The sequence below is a fragment of the Girardinichthys multiradiatus genome, chromosome 20, assembly GCF_021462225.1.
Source record: "Girardinichthys multiradiatus isolate DD_20200921_A chromosome 20, DD_fGirMul_XY1, whole genome shotgun sequence".
Taxonomy (NCBI): domain Eukaryota; kingdom Metazoa; phylum Chordata; class Actinopteri; order Cyprinodontiformes; family Goodeidae; genus Girardinichthys; species Girardinichthys multiradiatus.
Genome location: NC_061812.1, coordinates 42,888,850 through 42,907,238, shown reverse-complemented (window position 1 = coordinate 42,907,238; position 18,389 = coordinate 42,888,850). Strand labels below are relative to the sequence as shown.

General features: G+C 39.2%; 1 protein-coding gene across 5 annotated transcripts in view; it reads left to right on the top strand.

Annotated features, from left to right (window-relative positions):
* frmd4ba (FERM domain containing 4Ba) overlaps window positions 1-18,389 on the top strand; it is a 67,876-nt gene that overhangs the window by 42,300 nt on the left and 7,187 nt on the right. For all 5 annotated transcript variants that reach the window (XM_047348057.1, XM_047348053.1, XM_047348056.1 and 2 more), the window contains exons 8-18: window positions 2,997-3,080; window positions 6,913-6,978; window positions 7,390-7,447; window positions 9,454-9,540; window positions 14,817-14,893; window positions 15,336-15,474; window positions 16,960-17,101; window positions 17,191-17,324; window positions 17,397-17,513; window positions 17,943-18,168; window positions 18,271-18,327. In XM_047348057.1, the coding sequence (XP_047204013.1) occupies window positions 2,997-3,080; window positions 6,913-6,978; window positions 7,390-7,447; window positions 9,454-9,540; window positions 14,817-14,893; window positions 15,336-15,474; window positions 16,960-17,101; window positions 17,191-17,324; window positions 17,397-17,513; window positions 17,943-18,168; window positions 18,271-18,327 (1,187 nt within the window). The remainder of the gene's footprint in view (window positions 1-2,996; window positions 3,081-6,912; window positions 6,979-7,389; window positions 7,448-9,453; window positions 9,541-14,816; window positions 14,894-15,335; window positions 15,475-16,959; window positions 17,102-17,190; window positions 17,325-17,396; window positions 17,514-17,942; window positions 18,169-18,270; window positions 18,328-18,389) is intronic.

Sequence of the window (18,389 nt, the reverse complement as noted above, 5' to 3'; positions counted from 1 at the left end):
TTTGTCCACAGTTCTATTTGCAGGTGTGGCTTGTAATTAGTGGCTCATTCACAGCAACCAGCTCTCTCATTGTGCTCCCTCCGACGTCCCCAAGACTCAGCCCTGTGGAATAGCTGACACATAAGTATTATCTCTCCCACCCTGGGTAGACTGGGCTGGGCTGGGCTGCACCGGGTGTAGAAATCACCCCCATGCTGCGGGAAGATAACAGACATAGTAATGAATTCCAGACTGCTGACAGGGCAGCTCGGCTGCAGAGTAGATCAACCCAACAACAGCAGGGCCATAGTTCCACATAAAATGTATGCCATCAAACTAGCAGCCAAGTGCCGTGGCAGCAAAACCCAGTCAACCAAGGAGAGGTAGCTACAGGGGAGAGTGGCCTTACAGCAACTAAGACTGCTTTTTGTTTAGTAGGCTGGTTCACATAACAGGATCATTATATCTACCATGTTGGAGGGTTGTTATATTACATTACTGTTTTCAAGAAGAAATAAATTGATACTCTTAAAGTCAACTTAAGGTCATACGGCTTTTAGCTTAGAATCATCCAGTAGTCCCATTTTGTTTTGTCAAGTTTATGTTTAGAGGCATTTCAGAGGATGATCCTGATGCTCTATATCACGTCTAATTTTCTCAGTACACTGAGGTCATGTTTGAGAGGCCACAGCCTATAATACTAGATCATCTATGACTTATGATCCAGACTTATGTGTTTTTCTTCATTGAACTTGTCTGCTAAGCCACGTTAGGCATAGACTCATTAATTGTATCAAGTTCCACCAAGGCTTTAAAAAATTCCAGTTTCAAAACTGCTAAAAATTATTCTTTTAAGTGAGGCCATAGTTTTACTACATAAATACTGTGTTGAGGAACAGGTCTTACTAGTGATAAATATTTAATGTATGTAAACTCATGGAAAACATGAAACAAGTGAAAAGTATTTTTCTCGTACAGGCTGCCTCCCTTTTGTAACCCGACGTTTTACATCTTACTTTACATTCATTAGGAAGCAGTGAAAGGAAATGGCTTGAACTTTTCAGTTGTGAAGCTACATTTTCTAAACATGGTGGTCCGAACAGGCAGTCAGAAGCGTTAATATGTGGGAGAAAGGTGGGTGGGAATGAGCTTGATCCATTTAGAAGTTGTACAGCTAATTGCATTTAGACATGTTTTAAAATGTAAAAACGGAATTAATTGATGCTGTATAAACTGTAAAACAGCAAAAATATTTATTCCAGTCATGCTACCAATTTTGGGGGATTTTAAGCAATCTTTCAACAGCAATTAGATTTTATCAATATTTTCACAGGAACTGATGCCTGTTTTCCATTCATGGCTCCACTCCACCCAGTCTCACTCTACTCCACATGAAAGCTGTTGTGTTTCCATTGACTCGCTGACGGCTGACGTTATGACTTGAAGTCCCGCCTCCTGCCGTCAGTGTTGTCGACCTTGCCGTATATTTGTTTCTGTGTGGGCATAAGTTTCAAGTACAAACGTGCAAAGTAAAATAAATACTCACCGTCGCACATCATGTTCTCCAACAGTGATTTCAAACCACTTCCACAGCTTTCGGTTTGTCCTTAGCTTTTTTTGGAGTCATTCTTAAGTTTTTGGAGCTTTTCCCGGCGCTAAGGTGTTTTGTACAATATGTGGCTAGTCATTCTCTCCGCTACCTCAGGAAACACTTTCTCATGCCGCTGACATATGGCTGACCATGCTCATGGCCAATCGGTGAACAGTGATTTGGCCGTGTCACTTTTCGGCCCTGCTCAGCCCTGATAAAACCTGCTAATGAACAGGTACCAAGAAAGCCAGTACCGGGCCTGAAAAGCCAGTGATGGAAACTGTCGCAAAATGGGCTGAATGGAGTGGATCCGGCCAACGTAGAGCACATGAAAGTTGAGGACAATCTTTAATCCCCTGACAATGCTGAACTTCTTAGTGTATTCCACTGAAATTCTGCAAAGTAAACCAACTGTGATACAAATACATGATTTTTAATTTTTATAATTGTTTTAAAGTTTAGTAGAGAATAAAAACGTGTTAAAGTAGGATACAGAGAACACAAAATAATGTCATTTACTTCCTCTTTTGAGTGGTCGGTATGACTAGGCTGTGTAAATTCGAACTATTTACCATTTAGGTTGTGCCAGGCCTTCCGTTAATAGCTCAACTGGACTAGGTGAAAAATGTTCGCAGTTTTCCCTAAACAGACACGGTAACCACTTACAGACATTATGGGTGACTGAACCTGCACCTATTGTTGTCATCATGAGCTTTGGCTCTCCCACTGAATAAAAAGTAATATAGTTTAGTCATTAATTTTTATTATCTCTTAAATAATCTTTCACTGCACATAAGATTAGCATAAGGAATATTAGTGTGGAGAGCCTGCAGGCTTAAAAATATTTCTCTCCAAGTCCTTTGAGAGGCTCCTGATGAGTTAAAGGCTTTGCATGAGCCTTTGTAAATGAACTCTGGCAAGACATGAGTAAAAGTGAAGTCTAGCCTTGGCAGGCAATACGTTTCTTTATACTTCATATAAAAAAGATAAAAACAAAATCCTGTCAGTTCGCCTTCCCACAAAGGTTTGCAAATAAGAGTTATTGCTGCCATGCCTCAAGATAGGAAATCAAAGCGCACTAAACGTCCGAACATGTGGAGAAATCGTCTTATATTTGGACTTGGCTTGAGATGTTTTATGTTAATGTTTACCTTTGTTGTCCACATGTGCATGTCAGGCTCTTAATTTAGAATCATAAAGGGAAGTAAAATGTCTTTGACTGAGGCCATATATAGAGGAGAACCTCCTGTGAAGCCTTAATGGTTCTTGACAAACCAGGATAAGTTGAGTAGAGATTTTATAGTTATGTTAGTCTTCTTGCAAGTGAGGATATATGATGATTTAAAAAAAGGATTTGGAATAACGCACAGGAATGGTGAATGAAGATGTACGTTAGATTGTAAAGTTTCTGTATCTTTTCCCCCAGTGCTGAGACGACAGCATCAAACCTGAAGCAGCTACCAGTTCTGCCCACCAGAGTCCTGAGGGAACATCCATCACTCAATTACTGGTAAGATACGTGAGCTCCAAAAGCTTCAGAAAAACTTTATGTGCTTTCAGTTCATTAACAAAAATTCAACAATAGCTCTCTCTGTGTTTTATGTAAAGATGTTTTCATATGGTTTTGAAATGCACAGACCAAAGTTATGTGGTCCATTTCTAATCGTCCTGCCAATACAGATCTTAGCTGATTCTGATTTCTCTGTAAGAACTACAATGAACAGCATTCAAAGTACTTTTCTTGCCTTCCTGCATGAGTGTTTGTTAATTATTCATATTATGGTTATAGGCAACGTTACTCCATGGATCCTTACCTTAACTGAAATTTTCAAAACGCAGCCAACAAACCTAGCATATTCCATGAAGGCAGGAGGTTAAACGCTCAAGAGAATAAAACAGGGCAAGTTTTGTGTTAAATGTTTAGCCTTCCAGTTATCTGCTAATGTCTCACCGTGTTGTGGCAGCCTAAACAAACAGCCAAACTGGCTTAGTAGTAAGTACAGTTTCCTTCCTTAGCTTCTTACGCCTATTATGGCTTCTTCTGACTTCATTTAAACATCTTGCTGAAACTAACAATAACTAACTTAGAGTTTTATTACCTTGATATCAACCTACATACCGAAGTGTGCTGTGGTCAGTGGGACCTGGAAATGCTTAGGCATGGTGATTGGGGAAAAAGGCTGCATTTTTGAGTTTTTGCCTGGAAGTCACTGGTCAGGGCTGATAAAGCTGAAAAATCTCTGCGGCCAGTAATGTAAGATAGGTAAAAACAGCACAGGGGTTATTGATGGCTACAGTACATATGGCAAATAAGAAACGACTGAGTGGTCTTTAGGTCACTGGATACAAACCAGAAGCAGACGGCATCCAAGCCTATGACCGTAGCCGCAGATAACAGCTGACCACTTTACAATACTGTGACCTGAATTGCACTACTATCAGCTGCTGCCACTGATTGAACCAGTCACCTGTGTTGTATGTGAAATGATTTGCACTGCACAGCTACAAACAATACAGCGTGATAATACTGTAAATCAATAGGAATACAACACTTCCCTGATCATTACATACTGCAGTATTTACAGTAAATATGAGTCATACATTATATAAGCATGTACCTGTAGCTGACACAGCTGACACCTTCTCTCTGCACTGATGAGGAGGAACAGTATGAGGGACCAAAAATGACAAAATGAAAAATAAATATGTAAATAAATAAATACACATATAAATAAATACATACATAAATAAATGCAAGCTGTTATGCATTTATATATTTATATGTGTATTTATTTCTTCTTATATTTATGTATTTATTAATTTATACATTTATATGTGTATTTATTTATGTATTTATTTATTTACATATTTATTTTCCATTTTGTCATTTTTGGTCCCTCATAGGACAATAACACAACGTGGTAACATTTCATTTTCCTCCTCTTTCTTTAGCTCCATGAGCTAGCTTTATTCAGCAAGAGTTCACTTTACCTATGTGTTGTTTTTGTTGTTGACTTTTTAAATGAAAGTAGATTATTTGTTTTTTTCTGAAGCAGTCTGAGTATATTTTAAGTCTTGGGGAATGTCAGTTGTATACGATGGCCATATTAATGCTGATTTCAGAAAGGTTCTGTGTTATATTTGTTAGGGCTGTGTTTTTTCACATCGGGGAAAATTTTAATTTTACTGTAAAAACATTGTTATATTATTATATTTCCGTATGGCCTGCCTCTATGTTTGATACAACACTAAATAAAAACGACAATAAAACTTTGATTATAATTATTAAGATGCTTGGGTCAATCTGGCTAATTATTGATAATCTTTCTCCACAGCTAGAGTTTCACATCCAAAAGTAGCTCATAGGCTCATTATAACCTGATAGATTCTAGTGCATGTTTGTTGAATGTATTTTACAAGTAAGAACCAGATTTTAAAATGTTCTGTTGAGTTGCATTGTCATCTACAGAAAATCATATGGTTAGTCATGATGAAAAATTGTATTGGCAACCGATAATGTGACAGGGTGAGTGATGGGTGACTTAATGCTGAGGTGCCCTTTCGACACCCTGAGTTCATTCAGTGCCGCAGCATGTTATGTAATACTTGGAAGGTCACATCAGCTTCCAATCAGGACTGTTTGGATGTTAATGGATTGCTGGAAACAGTATCAGGCATCGCTAATCACCATTCATTTACGGGGTCTATGTGAAGCCTTTATTTCATCCTATAATGTCTCAGGCTGTTATCAGCTGCTAGAATCCGGCTCCCTGCTCAGCTATGAACACATGCAGACACACACATGGGCTAAAGATGTGAGAATGTTTTCTCCAAGACATGATCCATGATCAGCAGGGTTACTTTGTTGTTGATATCTACCAAATATGTTTAATGTTTACATCTTGTAAAGCATAGTGGTTTGTGTTTATATGTGTTCCACACGAGTGTGGGATTTACCAGAACAGTTTTTGTTTTTTCTAGTCCCAATCTGGATCTCTTGATAATGATCTGAGTTCTTAAGAACAGACATCTGCCAATAGTTTCATACATGATGTTTATATTGCAGTAAAATATGCAGTAGCTTTAAAGTGAAAGAAGATAAAAGACGTCCGCTTTAAATGTTGTAAACCGTATTGACTGGCTGTCTGAGCTGAGTGCGCAGAGCTTGTCACATGACACCGACAGGGAGCCATAGCAGCCAATACAGTTTTTCTGTTTCTGTGGATGTCATATTAATAAATGGGGAAAAATACTAATCTGGATTCTAGAGCTAAAGACGCTCAGAAAACATTTTTACCTTGTGTTTTCTTTGACATTGTTCCTCATTTTCCCTCAGTCATTTCTTCTTACATTTGATGTTTAACGGAAACAAAGTCGGGACAAAGTTATACTTTTGTGGGAAGAAATAATAAAAACGGCTTTGCTGTTGTTGTGTTTTTTAGCACAGAAGTTGATACATCCCACATGTAATGTCTGGGTATCCAGTCCAAACATATAAACCACAAACAAAAGGTCTCAGTTCTTTCACCAAAAACTGTGTGTGTGTGGATGGGAGGTGCAAATGGAGGAAAGTGTAGATGGGTCCTTAAACTGCAATATAAATTGCAAGGCCTGGAACACTGCAAGTCGTTCATATTAAAACTAGCCATGATTTTCAAAAACTGTCCACACAAAACATGGTAGTACAGCTTATTGGGGGTAGCGACTGACAGAAAATCACAACCACTACTAGATATCAGCCAATAATTTAGGACTGGACGTGGGAGCACCTATTAATAAAAGCTTTTGGGTCAGTTAACTGTTGTTCTGCAGAGCTGGATGTTGTTTTTGTTGTAAAGGGGCTGACTAGACTCTGGACTTTGTTAATTACATATACCCATTAGCTCCAGGAGACGACTAGGAGGTGCTGTCAGCAGCTGATTGTTATAGCCATTGCTCCGACTCTCCATTCCACACTGCAGTTGTTGATTTGCAACCTGTCTCTCTGGAGACGACACTCCTGCTGACATCAAGCAGATGAATCAGTGCAACATCCTAAAAAAATGTAAAGTCTTACTGGGAATGACTGTGGACGTCTGCTTACATCTAGTTCTGTCTTTATGTTTGCGATGCTGCTGTTGGTCATTGCTATAAAAATCTGATTACAGTGAGGGTTAAATGGGAGGCATTAGCTTTGTGAGCAGATTAAAGTTATCAGCAGACCAGTGGGCTAGACTGCATTTTCTGCATGAGCAGGCTGAATGTGTTTCAAAGAAAGAGCCCTCTTATAACAGTCCATCTGGGGCCACAATGTGTTACACTTGATGGGTTATTCATTAAATGTTGTATCCTCTCATCCGCAGTGAGGAGAGAGTGATTGAACACTACGAGAAACTGAAGGGAGTGACCAGAGGACAAGCCATCGTAAAGTAAGTTTGAAAAGCAAGCAGGGTGTGTGTGTGTGAAAACGTGTTGCCTCTGTTTCTCAATCCTTAGAGTCTGCTTTAGCTCTTCATCTTAACCTCATGTCTGTACTGTGGTGGCTGCTGTTATAAGAGGTGGCTGTCAACGTACCAGACTGTCATTAATTAGAAGAGCTGCTTCTATAGTAGGCTGGCTGCCAGCTTTGGGAGGATGTAAGTCTTCCATCCTGCTTTACCTGGGACCACCCCCCAATTCCAGCTTTAAAGCAAATCGATCTGTTTGTCATTGTAAATGACTGCGGCCTCTCAATGGCTGGATCTTAAATCCCCCTCTGTCAGTAGCTGTGCAGATATCAGGTGACAGTGATGAAGTGTTAGTAGCTGAATTTCTGTTAACCTGTTCCTCTTTCACTGTAGATATCTGGCCCTGGTGGAGTCTCTGCCTACATATGGAGTCCATTACTACCCTGTGAAGGTAACAGCAGTGCCCTAACACATATAGTAGTTTAACCTTTGTACAATGTTGTACAATGCCTTGAAAAACTATTAATATATGCCAAACCTTTCTCATTTCAAACTTCAACTTGTTTCATTGGAATTTTATGTGATTGACCAACTCAAAGTTACACATAATTGTGAAGTGGAAGGAAACTGTGCATAATATTTAAAATAGTTTGCAAACAAAAATGTTGCATGCACATCATTTCCGATCATGTTTACTGTCCCTGCTAAACGGAAAATAAATTCCCACGGCCTGATGCTACCACCAACATGTTTCAACATTGGGATGATGTGTTACAGATAAATTGCACCATCAGCAGTTTGTATTTTGCATGTAGATAAAAAATTCATCTTTTGTCTTCTTTTACATGTTTGGTTTGTTTTGTGGCAACTTTTAAATTAAAACATTTCTTATGGCTGCTTTCAATGCTGACTTTTTTTCTGCCGGGTTTCTTAAAGACCAAATTTGTGGAGTGGACGGCTTATCTGATCTATGTGGCTGCTCTAGTGTTACCCTCTCCTCGCCCTGCTTCTCTGTTTAGGTGGACGACCATGTCTTGGTAGGTTTACAGTTGTGCCATAATCTTTCCGTTTTCAGATGATGGATTGACCAGCTCTCAATGAGTTGTTCAAAGCTTGGGATATTCTTTTGTAATCCAACTTTGGTTTAAACTTCGCCCCAACGTTCTCCTTGACCTGTCTGCTGTGTTCATTAGTCCTTGTGTTGCTGTTTGTTCTCTAACAAACCTCTCAGGCCAGCTGTTTTTCTACTGAGAATAAATTACACACAGGTGGACTCTTATTTACTAGTCAGGCACATTCTGAAGGCAGTTGTACTGTGTTTCTCACAGTAAAGGGTGATACAGATAAATAAAAATGTACACCACACTTTACATATTGATTGTTTTTAAAAGCCATGTATGATCGTTCTTCCACTTCCCAATTATGCTGAACTTTGTGTTGTCCAATTACATACAATCCTAATAAAATGCATTGAATATTAAGGTTTTAATGAGACATATCTGAAAAATGTCACTTGGTATAAATACTTTTCCAAGGCACTCCTTTTCAGAGCTTAATTAGTTATTTACAAGCATGTCTTGAAGATATAAAAACTTGGATGACTTTAAATTTTTTGCTTCTAAATTCAGACAAGACAGAAGTTGTCGTCTTTGGACCGGAGTCTTTAAAAAAGAAACTGCTTAGTCAATCACTTAACCTGGATGGCATTAAATTGACCTCCGATAATAAAGTAAAAAACCTTGGTGTTATTTTTGACCAGAACATGTCATTTAAATCCCATATTAAACAAGTTTCTAGGGTTTCATTCTTTCATCTCAGGAACATTGCCAAAATTAGAAATATCCTATCTAGGAGTGACGCTGAAAAACTAGTCCATGCATTTGTTACTTCAAGGCTGGACTATTGTAATTCTTTACTATCAGGATGTCCACAAAATGCAGTTAAAAGCCTTCAGCTGATTCAAAATGCTGCAGAAAGAGTTCTGATGAAAATTAAAAAGAGAGATCATATTTCTCCTATTTTAGCTTCCCTTTATTGGCTCCCTATTAAATTTAGAATAGAATTTAAAATTCTCCTCCTCACATATAAAGCCCTTAATGATCTAGCTCCATCATACATCAGAGATCTGATTGTTCCATACGTTCCTAACAGAGCACTTCGTTCTCAGACTGCAGGTTTAAAAATCTGTATGAGCACAGTTTAGTGAAATGTACTAATCTGCCTTTCTCCTACCAGACCTTATTAAATTAAGGTGTTTTAAAAAGATCAAACAGTGGTGTTAAAACCGCCCAGTCAGCTTTGCAGGTTGTTTTTAAGACCATTAATGTGTTTGATCTCTTCTTGCGTTACCATTTCTGTGATGTTAATGAGATAATAGCTTTGGTAATAGGCCTCTTATTTTCAGAATCCACCAATAAAGCTTGCTCTAATGATTGTTGTCTGTGTGTTTTCATGCAGGACAAGCAAGGAATACCATGGTGGCTGGGAGTCAGCTATAAAGGCATCGGCCAGTATGATTTGCAGGATAAACTGAAACCAAGAAAGGTAGAATTGTTTACAGCTGTTGTATTTTTTTCATATATCCCAATTTTTGGGTGAAAAGCTGTACATTTTAAAACATATCTCATTACTTGTGTACCTTCTGAAGTTTTCTTATACCAATTTGTATTCCTACGATAGTTATTCTTGGATCAACTTTTTACCTAGAGTTTTAAAATGAAGCGTAATGGGTTATAAACAAATGACATTCAGTACTGAAGACAACAGATTAAAGTAAATTATGGAAAATAATGAAATAATACTGACATTCTACATTTCCTGATGAACGCCTCAGCTGTCATCATGATGCTTTTATGTTAGAGGGTTAATGATTCATCAATACTTTAAATTGGTGTAATTAGGTTTCTGGTTCCCATGCTAGAAAGAAGAGGGAAATGGATGGGAAAAAATGTTTGGTGAGTCACTGTCAAGGCTGCAAGTGTCGGAGCAAACAGACGGGATCAATACCAGCAAAACCAGCAACACGAATAGAAAACAACTCTGCTTGCTGTGTTTATAAAAAAGAAAAATAGTTGAAAAAAAAAGTTTTAATGTTGAACTTCTTTTTACTAAGATCACTACAGGGAGTTTTACATTATAATAGCTGTGATTCACTGGTCAGTTCTTTTTTGTAAAGCTCTTATATTAACCAGAATTATTTTATAAAATACATCTCAAATTTGTATAAAGGTTCTCTTGTCTTGTGCCACAACTTTGGTTTTTCTGTTTTTGCTGCTTCTTTTGTCAGGGAAGTGTTGTTTATTCGGTCCCCAGCCTGTTTTATTAAGACTCACCGTAGCTGCTGCTGCCGAACCTGTTGACATGGCAGGGTGTGCTGTTATGCTGAATTCTGAGTCATTAATGAACAGTGGCACAGCATGCTTCTCCTCATTGCTCCTCCTGGACCTGTAAATATGGTCCTCCATGGGAAACTGCTGAGCTCTGGGACAGGTTTGGGCCTTTGCCGGCTCTAGAGGAGGGTGTAGGTGAGAGCTGGGGGACAGCAGTGAACGTGTTGAGGTGCTGGAATGGTTCATAGAAACCAGACTGTGCCATTTCTATCTCCTCGGCACATTGTGGTATCAGTTAAATTAGAACCTTATTAGAGTTTCCTGGGTAGTATGGATAGAGGCTTCTGCCCTTGCTTTAATTCTTTGTTTTCGACCCAAGCCATTCCTTCTTGCCCTCTGGCCAGCCCCTCTCAGCAGGCTGCATTCATTACTGTAATGTGTCTGTTTGGGCCTGGAAGAGAACACAATTGATCAAACAATACAAAACAGTTACTAGGGGTGGTTTGGGGGGTGAAGGTGTGGATTTTCCTGAATTTCACGTTATTACCAATGCAAGGTCATCTGATTGCTCACATTGTTGTGCTTGTAGATGCATATAAAGCCGAATTGTGCTACAATTTACATTCAAATCAAATGATAGTGCTTTAAAATGCTACTACTCAGCTCACAGTAATAAGAAGAAAACAAATCTACATCTGGTGGGATCGACTTGTGTGCATTGAATTAGTTTATATTCATTCTAATTAATCAGTTAGGATGGATTCTGGTCATTTCCCCCTCTTGACATTTTTGCTTCTCCAGTTTTGTTTTATTTTTTGTCTCCATCCTAAGGACGTTTGGTACCCGCTTTAAGAACCAATTATTTAAAATGCTCGTAGTCTAATGTTATGTGACTCCAATAAATCATGTCCACCAGCAGGGAGCCATTTGTAATTCTTTTGGTTATATCAGAAGGCAATCGCTCACATTTTATGAGTCAGCTGACCCTAACTGGATCAGAACCACAAGAAATAGTGTAAATTAAATTCTTCAGAAAATATGCGATGACATTAGTTTTTTTGTAGTTATTTTAGCAAAAGAATATAACTTTCAGAAGGAATAAACTGAAACTCAGTAGTTAAGTGCAGTTGAAACTCAAATTGCAAACACATCTGAATATTTTGTCTGCTCAAACTATGAATTTCTCTCTGAATATGGAGGTCTGGAATGTCATTTTCAAACGCCAGATCCAGAGCACGAGTTAGACCCCTGTGCGCCTCTTGTCACCCTGGTCTTGTTGTGTCCTGTTTGCTCCACAATCGGCTACATGTTCACTTTTTCTACCTGTGCTTTTTGTCTGCCCGGCACACAAACCAGCAGACAGTAGCGGTGCTCTCTTCCAGAGCCATCAAAAAAGTGTGCACAATGTTCGAAAAGTTACAACGTTTCTGTGCACAGCACTGTCTCAGGCAGCATAGCTCTTTACAACAGCGTTATGGGACTTTGTCTTACATTTAAAAACGCAGGCTTTTTAAATTGCAAGCTTAGAGGTAGTGAGGTGAGTTCTGCCAGCGATGTCTCTCCTTAGGTTAAGATGAGATTCATGACTATTCCTTCTTTCTTCTGCCACTTGGGCTTTTAAAGCAGGTAATAGTCCTTAAGACCACTTACTACTACACAAGTCTGACTAATTTATTAAAGTAAAACATGGCTTTAGTTTCTAATCAGAGAAGGTGAAGAGTTGTAGGAGTCTTTGCTACAAACATTAAAATGGTGAAAGGAAGATGTTCCCTTCAGTCATTATTTATTACATAATATTTGGAAAATTTATCTGATGGTTAACCATCTGTTCAGGATTTCAAAACTTGATGCTATGTGTCATTCTCCGGAAATGTACAGTGTTGCCATGCAGCTGAAACTGGTATGTGACGTGCTATGTGAAGGGTGGGGCTGATCTTACTCTGCACAGGCAAGTTACAAATGACCTTTGACACATTTTTCTTTTTGGATTATGCTCTCAAATCAAACATCTATGCCTGACTTGTTGGTAGGCTCGTGGCCCTGGGGGTCTTTGGGTTGTGGGTGTGAGCTGGATCTGAACGGGCTGATCCCAACCAAAACCACAGGCATTTCTGGCAAACTTCCACTTCCAGATGTTTGGCAATTACAAGAAAAACGTAAATAGAAAAGATGAGTACGTTTTTTGTGCTGTTTTTTTGTTTAGGAAATTTATTTATTTAGAAATGATGTTGTTGAGTCACTGGATGATTTCTTGGACTGCTTCCAGTATAAAGTCATCTTATGACTGTAGTGTTTGAGGTGTGTCTCATCACTGACATATCTCTACAGCAGCTTTTCCAGCCAGGAGTGGATTGTCTTACTTTTACAAGAGTGGAGTTTCTCTAATGGTATGATGATCCATTGAAGTATTTATTGTTGTCCTTGTCTCTTTTGTCATGTTAATGATGCAAAGTGATTGCGAGGAGCTTGTGGGAGCTTGTGTGAATTGGTGTGGGAATCCTTCACAATGGGATTAGGTTTTTTTATGCATCCTGCTGCCTGGTTCCTGTGGTTCATTAAGTTTAACTCTTTGCTCATCAGCAGTTGGCTGAGAATTGCCGTTTTGGCTCCAATCTTGTGTGTAAATATCCAGAATGCTGTGATACTATGTATTAAACCTGCTCCTATGTTCAAAGTGGGGCGATCTAGTTATAGTGTAGAACATTCCAACTTTGGAGGTCGGTGAAAGGTTGTGCTGTGTGAGCAAATACCCTGATATGGTGCTAAAGGAAGTATCTGCTATTATTAGATTAGACCATACTAACAAATGCCTTGATAAGTATTCATACCCCTAACACTTTTTCACATTGTAAGCACAAATTTTGATTTATTTTATTGGGATTATATGTGATATATCACCATTCTAACACAGAAACATGCTTTATCCAAACCAGTCCACTGTAGTTCTGCTAGTTGTCCTGGTGGAAGGTGAACCTCAGTCCCTAGTCCTATTCATCCATCCCATTAGCTCTGAACAGATTGCTGTCCCTGCTGTCTCCACAGCATGATGCTGCCACCACTGTGTTTTACCGTGGAGATGGTGTGCTGCAGGATATTGTACAGTGTTAGATTTTCAACACTTTGCATGTAGGCCAAAAAGTTGAATTTTGGTCTCATCCGGCTGGAACACCTTCTTCCACTGTTTGATTTCTTATATGGCTTGTGGCAAACTGCAGATAGCACTTTCTTCTTGCCAGTATTAAATAAAGACCAGATTTGTACTCATGTGCAAAACTGTGGGAAATAGTTTTATATCCTAACTGTAGCTTAACATTTTCCGCAACGTTATCCCAGGCTTGTGTAGGCTCAAAAGTCAAAAGCAGTTTTCTCTCTAAAGCATTCAGTCTGGGTGACCAGAAGCAGACCCGGCATTTAAATGTCCCCTAACAAGGAAAAAGCCTGTCCTAGTAAAAACCTGTCCACAACCTGCTCATCAGGTCTGATTGAGAAAAAGGAAGAGGAAACCGGCGCAACAGTTCACTGGAAAGCTGGAAGCAGAACGAGGTGTGGGTGATGTCAGGGTGGGAGGAGCTGAAGTTAAGGAGGTGTGGTTACCTCAGCTGAAACTTGCAACACCTATCTGGTTCCCTCAGAACAGACAAGAGAGGGTATTGTTCGATGAAGCTCTAGCCCTGTGGGAAAGTCACAGTCAAAGGATTTAATATAAACCGAGGAAAATTCCACAAGGATCTGACACAAAATACCCTTCGCGGTAAGACTTGCTACTGTTTACTAAAAGTCCCTTTCCCGGTGTCTTAAACACTTAAAAAAGTTTAAATATTTTTGGTTGTCAACTTTCTAAATATATATCTGAATGGTTTTAGAGTGCTGTGATGTGCATGGAGTTAATCTGTGTCCTGACACATAGGTTTGGCATCGCTATTGGTGTAAATACGGCATTTGAATTTGAAGCTGAAGATATCTTTGGTGTTGCTGTTTATGTAAATGTAGTATTCACATTTGAAGCTTTCAGTGATTTCTTACCAAAGAAATCAACTGTTATTGTGAAAATCTTTATAATAACTCTTATGGTAGCTCTTGCACCGCACCTCTCGGCCATTGACAGCTGGAGATAGGAACCAGCCCCCTGTGACCCTTCACCCTAATAAGTGCTTATAGAAAATGTACAGATTGGAGCTTGCACTGACACCTGGCTATCTGTCACACTGGGTTCCTGTGAACTGCACCAAAAGCTAGCTACAGTGTCAAGATAAACCGAGTTACTTTAATATTTGCTTTGGTCTGTTGTCTTTCTGGGCTCTCATGTGACAGGACCTTTAGGTTTTCAGAGTACATTAGTTTAACAACCTTTGTGCATCACATGACTTTAATGTTTATGTGCTGCAAGCCCACTTTTCAGTCAATACTCCTGACTTGTGTACTCAGTCATATGTAATGCCTCTGCAGCCGCCCCTCCCCGTCAGTCTAACCATCTCTCTGTTTGTTTCACAGTTGTTTCAGTGGAAGCAGTTGGAGAACTTGTACTTCCGTGAGAAGAAATTTGCAGTAGAAGTGAACAACCCACACAGGTTAGCAGATGGACCACTTCATGTATCTGTACTGATCTTAAGAGATGCTTCTCTTGTGTTCTCAAGTGTTCCTATTTTAGTTGCTGCCCTTGTATCAGATGTCCTATCATTGTGAAGGGCATCTTCAGCCAGTGGCCCATTTAGACCCTACTGTTAATAGCTGGAGCCTGTCTGTTTAATGGGGGGGTTTCCTGCTCTTCAAAAGCTATTTTGTTATTCTCAGGTTGTAAGGGGACGCCTACACCTAACACATGCTCTAGTTTGAAGGCTTCAGCTATTAAAGCTGTTAATAAATCACACAGACTTTAAAGGTTCTGCTAATCATCTTCTCCGTGTTGTATAAACACCATGTGTCTAATTGGATTAAAATTCTATTTTAATCAGAGAATATTTAGAAACAGCAGGTTAAAGATTTTTTCTGTTTGTTTTATTTCCTGTGCAGAAGAGCAGTAACCAAACGGACATTCGGACAAACCGGCCTGGTTATTCACTCCTGGTATGCCAGCCACTCTCTGATCAAAACCATCTGGGCAATGGCCATTAGTCAGCACCAGTTCTATCTGGACATGAAACAAACTAAAGTGAGTTTCTCTATTACTAACTTTGCACCCACATCTTGCACCATAGGACACAGTCAGAGACCTTGCATGATCTCTAGTGACCTTTATGGGTCAGCCACCTTGTGATCAGGGCCAGTCAGGGCTTTGTCTGCTTGAGTGTTGTGATCTTTTTTTGGGTTAAAGCGTGAGCTGAGGTTAGGTATGATCTGGTTATGGTGAAGATCACTGATAAGATTTGGGTGTAGTTGTCTATGAGGAAGACAAGGAAGTCACTGAATGACTTAATAAGGATGGCACTGCAAGCCCAAGTGCGTGTTTGTGAAGCAGCACGTAGACTTGTAACATGCTAAAGTGTTGTTTTTGGTTTGTCAAGCAATGGTTCGATACAAGGAGGGTCATTTTGGCAGCATTTGACTGGTTTCATCTGTGTGTGTGTGGCCTTTTTCCACCTGACTGTGAAATAAATAATCTGATCACAGGCTTAGTTTGACCTGGAGAAAGAAGATTGGATTTGTTGCAATGATGTGATCAGAGATTATTCTGATCTACATCTGTATAATTGAAGACTTGAGTAAATGTGTTGACCAGGGTTCCAGCTTGAGTGCTCGTCATCCTGTGTTTCTTAAATATTAGAAAAAGACATGTATAAATATTCTTACAAAAAGAGTTTTCCTACCATTCTTCTGATAAACAACTAAAAGAAGAAAAACAAATATACTTTATCGCAAAAAATAAACGTTTTTTTGTTGTTTTTTGTTTGGAAGGCCATTGTATGTTCAATACCATTGTTCAGAAAAAGAAAAAAAAGAAACTGTGTTTGCCTCCTTGTACAACTGTTAGAACACTGGCTCACTGTTGGGAGCATATACCTAGGTTAGAAGTTATTAGTGAGGATGCAATGATCTCTGGATTTTAAGCTTTAACCAGCCAATACTGATGCCGCTTTAGAGTTTTATTCTAATTTCTCTTAGCAAAAATAAAGGTGCTCTATGATTAGCTTTTTCAAGATGTCCTGTCATTAGCAGACATTAGTTATTTATATCGGGAGCAGAGGACAGCTTTGAGAGCAGTTGCTGTAAAACAGGGTTTTACAATTATTTGAAAACAAAAGAAAAAATGTTAAATTTGAAAATTTCAAATCACCGGAACATCTTATATTGGCTTGATTAGCTTGACTAGGATTACTAAAATGCATTTTCTGTGTTTATTTCCTGTAGAGTATAGATCATAAAACTAACTTGGGAGATGTCCAAAAATTTAACATGTGGCATAAAAGATCAATGTTGGAAGGAAACAAACAGTACACCTGTGCTGTGCTTCATTCAGCCTTCCTGTTATCTGCTCAGTGTCTGACTCTCAAAAGTTCCCTCCACATGTTGACTTGTCTCTTTTAAATAGCTGCTTACATCTCCGGGCTTTTGCACTTTGACATGAAATACTCACAGTCCCAGTTTAATGTCTGTTCTTTTCCAGCATATTTCATCTGTCTGTGTCTTCTCCTCACAGTCCAACATGACCACAACCAGAAGCTCAGGAGACATTGCAATGGACCTCACAGTGATCAGTGCTCCGAAGATCAGTAAACTCTCCAGTGTTGAGAGCAATAATCCACTCATCATGGCCAGTAACGGCAGCCTCATTTCAACTGGTACTCACAGCTCATCAGTTTTACATCAGATTTATGAGGGATGATTTATGGTGATAAGCTGTGGTTAATTGAACATATGCCTATTCCAGGTTCTGCAGACTCTGAAGTCAGTGAAGAGCAGAAGAAAGAAAAGATCGCCGAATTAAAAAAGAAGGAAAAGGACCTTCAAGATGCACTGACACAAAAACTTGAAGAACTGAAAAAGATCTGCATGAGGGAAGCTGTAAGTGTCTCTGACTCTTGATTTCGATTCAGATCTTCAGTATCCAGACTGACGTCTGGTTTTGATTTGCAGGAGCTCACAGGCAAACTGCCTAAAGAATATCCCTTGGCCACAGGCGAGAAACCACCTCATGTGCGTCGCCGTGTTGGTGCAGCTTTCAAGCTGGATGATCTTAACCTGTATGACGAGGTTTGTAAATATATTGTTTTGCTGTGTTGCTGTTTGTTATGAAGCTAGTGTGGTTTGTTCAACAGTGTTATTTCTACACTGTGTTTGTTTCAGTCATTTAAATCCAGTGTACTGTTGAAATTTGGATTAAGAGTTTAACATATGTTTTGTGTCTTAAATGAACATAATCCTTTAAGTTAAACACTTCAGGGTCAGGCTTTAGCTGGTTACCACTTCCAGCTCCGTTAATAACATGTAACAAAATACAAATATGAATATTTTAGCTGACACAATTAATTATTTTCCTAGTTAAAATACTGGCTTTGTCTAACTCTAGTCAGGGATGTTCAAAGTCTGTTTCTTTGTTCCAAGGAGAGCTTTTGAGAAGATCTCTGTGTATTCTTTGGAAACTCCCCTCTAACTGAGTGGGTGTTTGGTGTTTTCCTACAGGAGCCACATCTTAGAAATCTGGAGAGCAAGCGTGCCTTGCAGCAAAGGATCGTAGAGGCAGCCGATAAGCTTGCCAAAGAGAATGGCCTTGACAAAACAATGAAGAGGAAAAGAAGACACAACCACCTGGACTCCATGAGGAAGCTGGATGAAATTGAGAAAGAGATAAATAACTATAGGATGAAAATAGGAAGGAAACCTCAGAGAACCTCGATTATCCTACCAGGTAGTTTATCAGCAGTAAGGACTGGTTACACATCATAGGATGTTCAACATGGCTCATGTTTTGGTAATTTAATAAAAATGCTTTTATTTATCTCTTTCTCAGATGATGTGCAACGTTCAGACCTCAGTTCTCTTTCTGACAGCCTTACTCTGGATGATGGTAAGTGTGCCGGTAAGTGCATCTATTTCCTTCATCCCTTCACCCAATGTGGATCAGTCTTA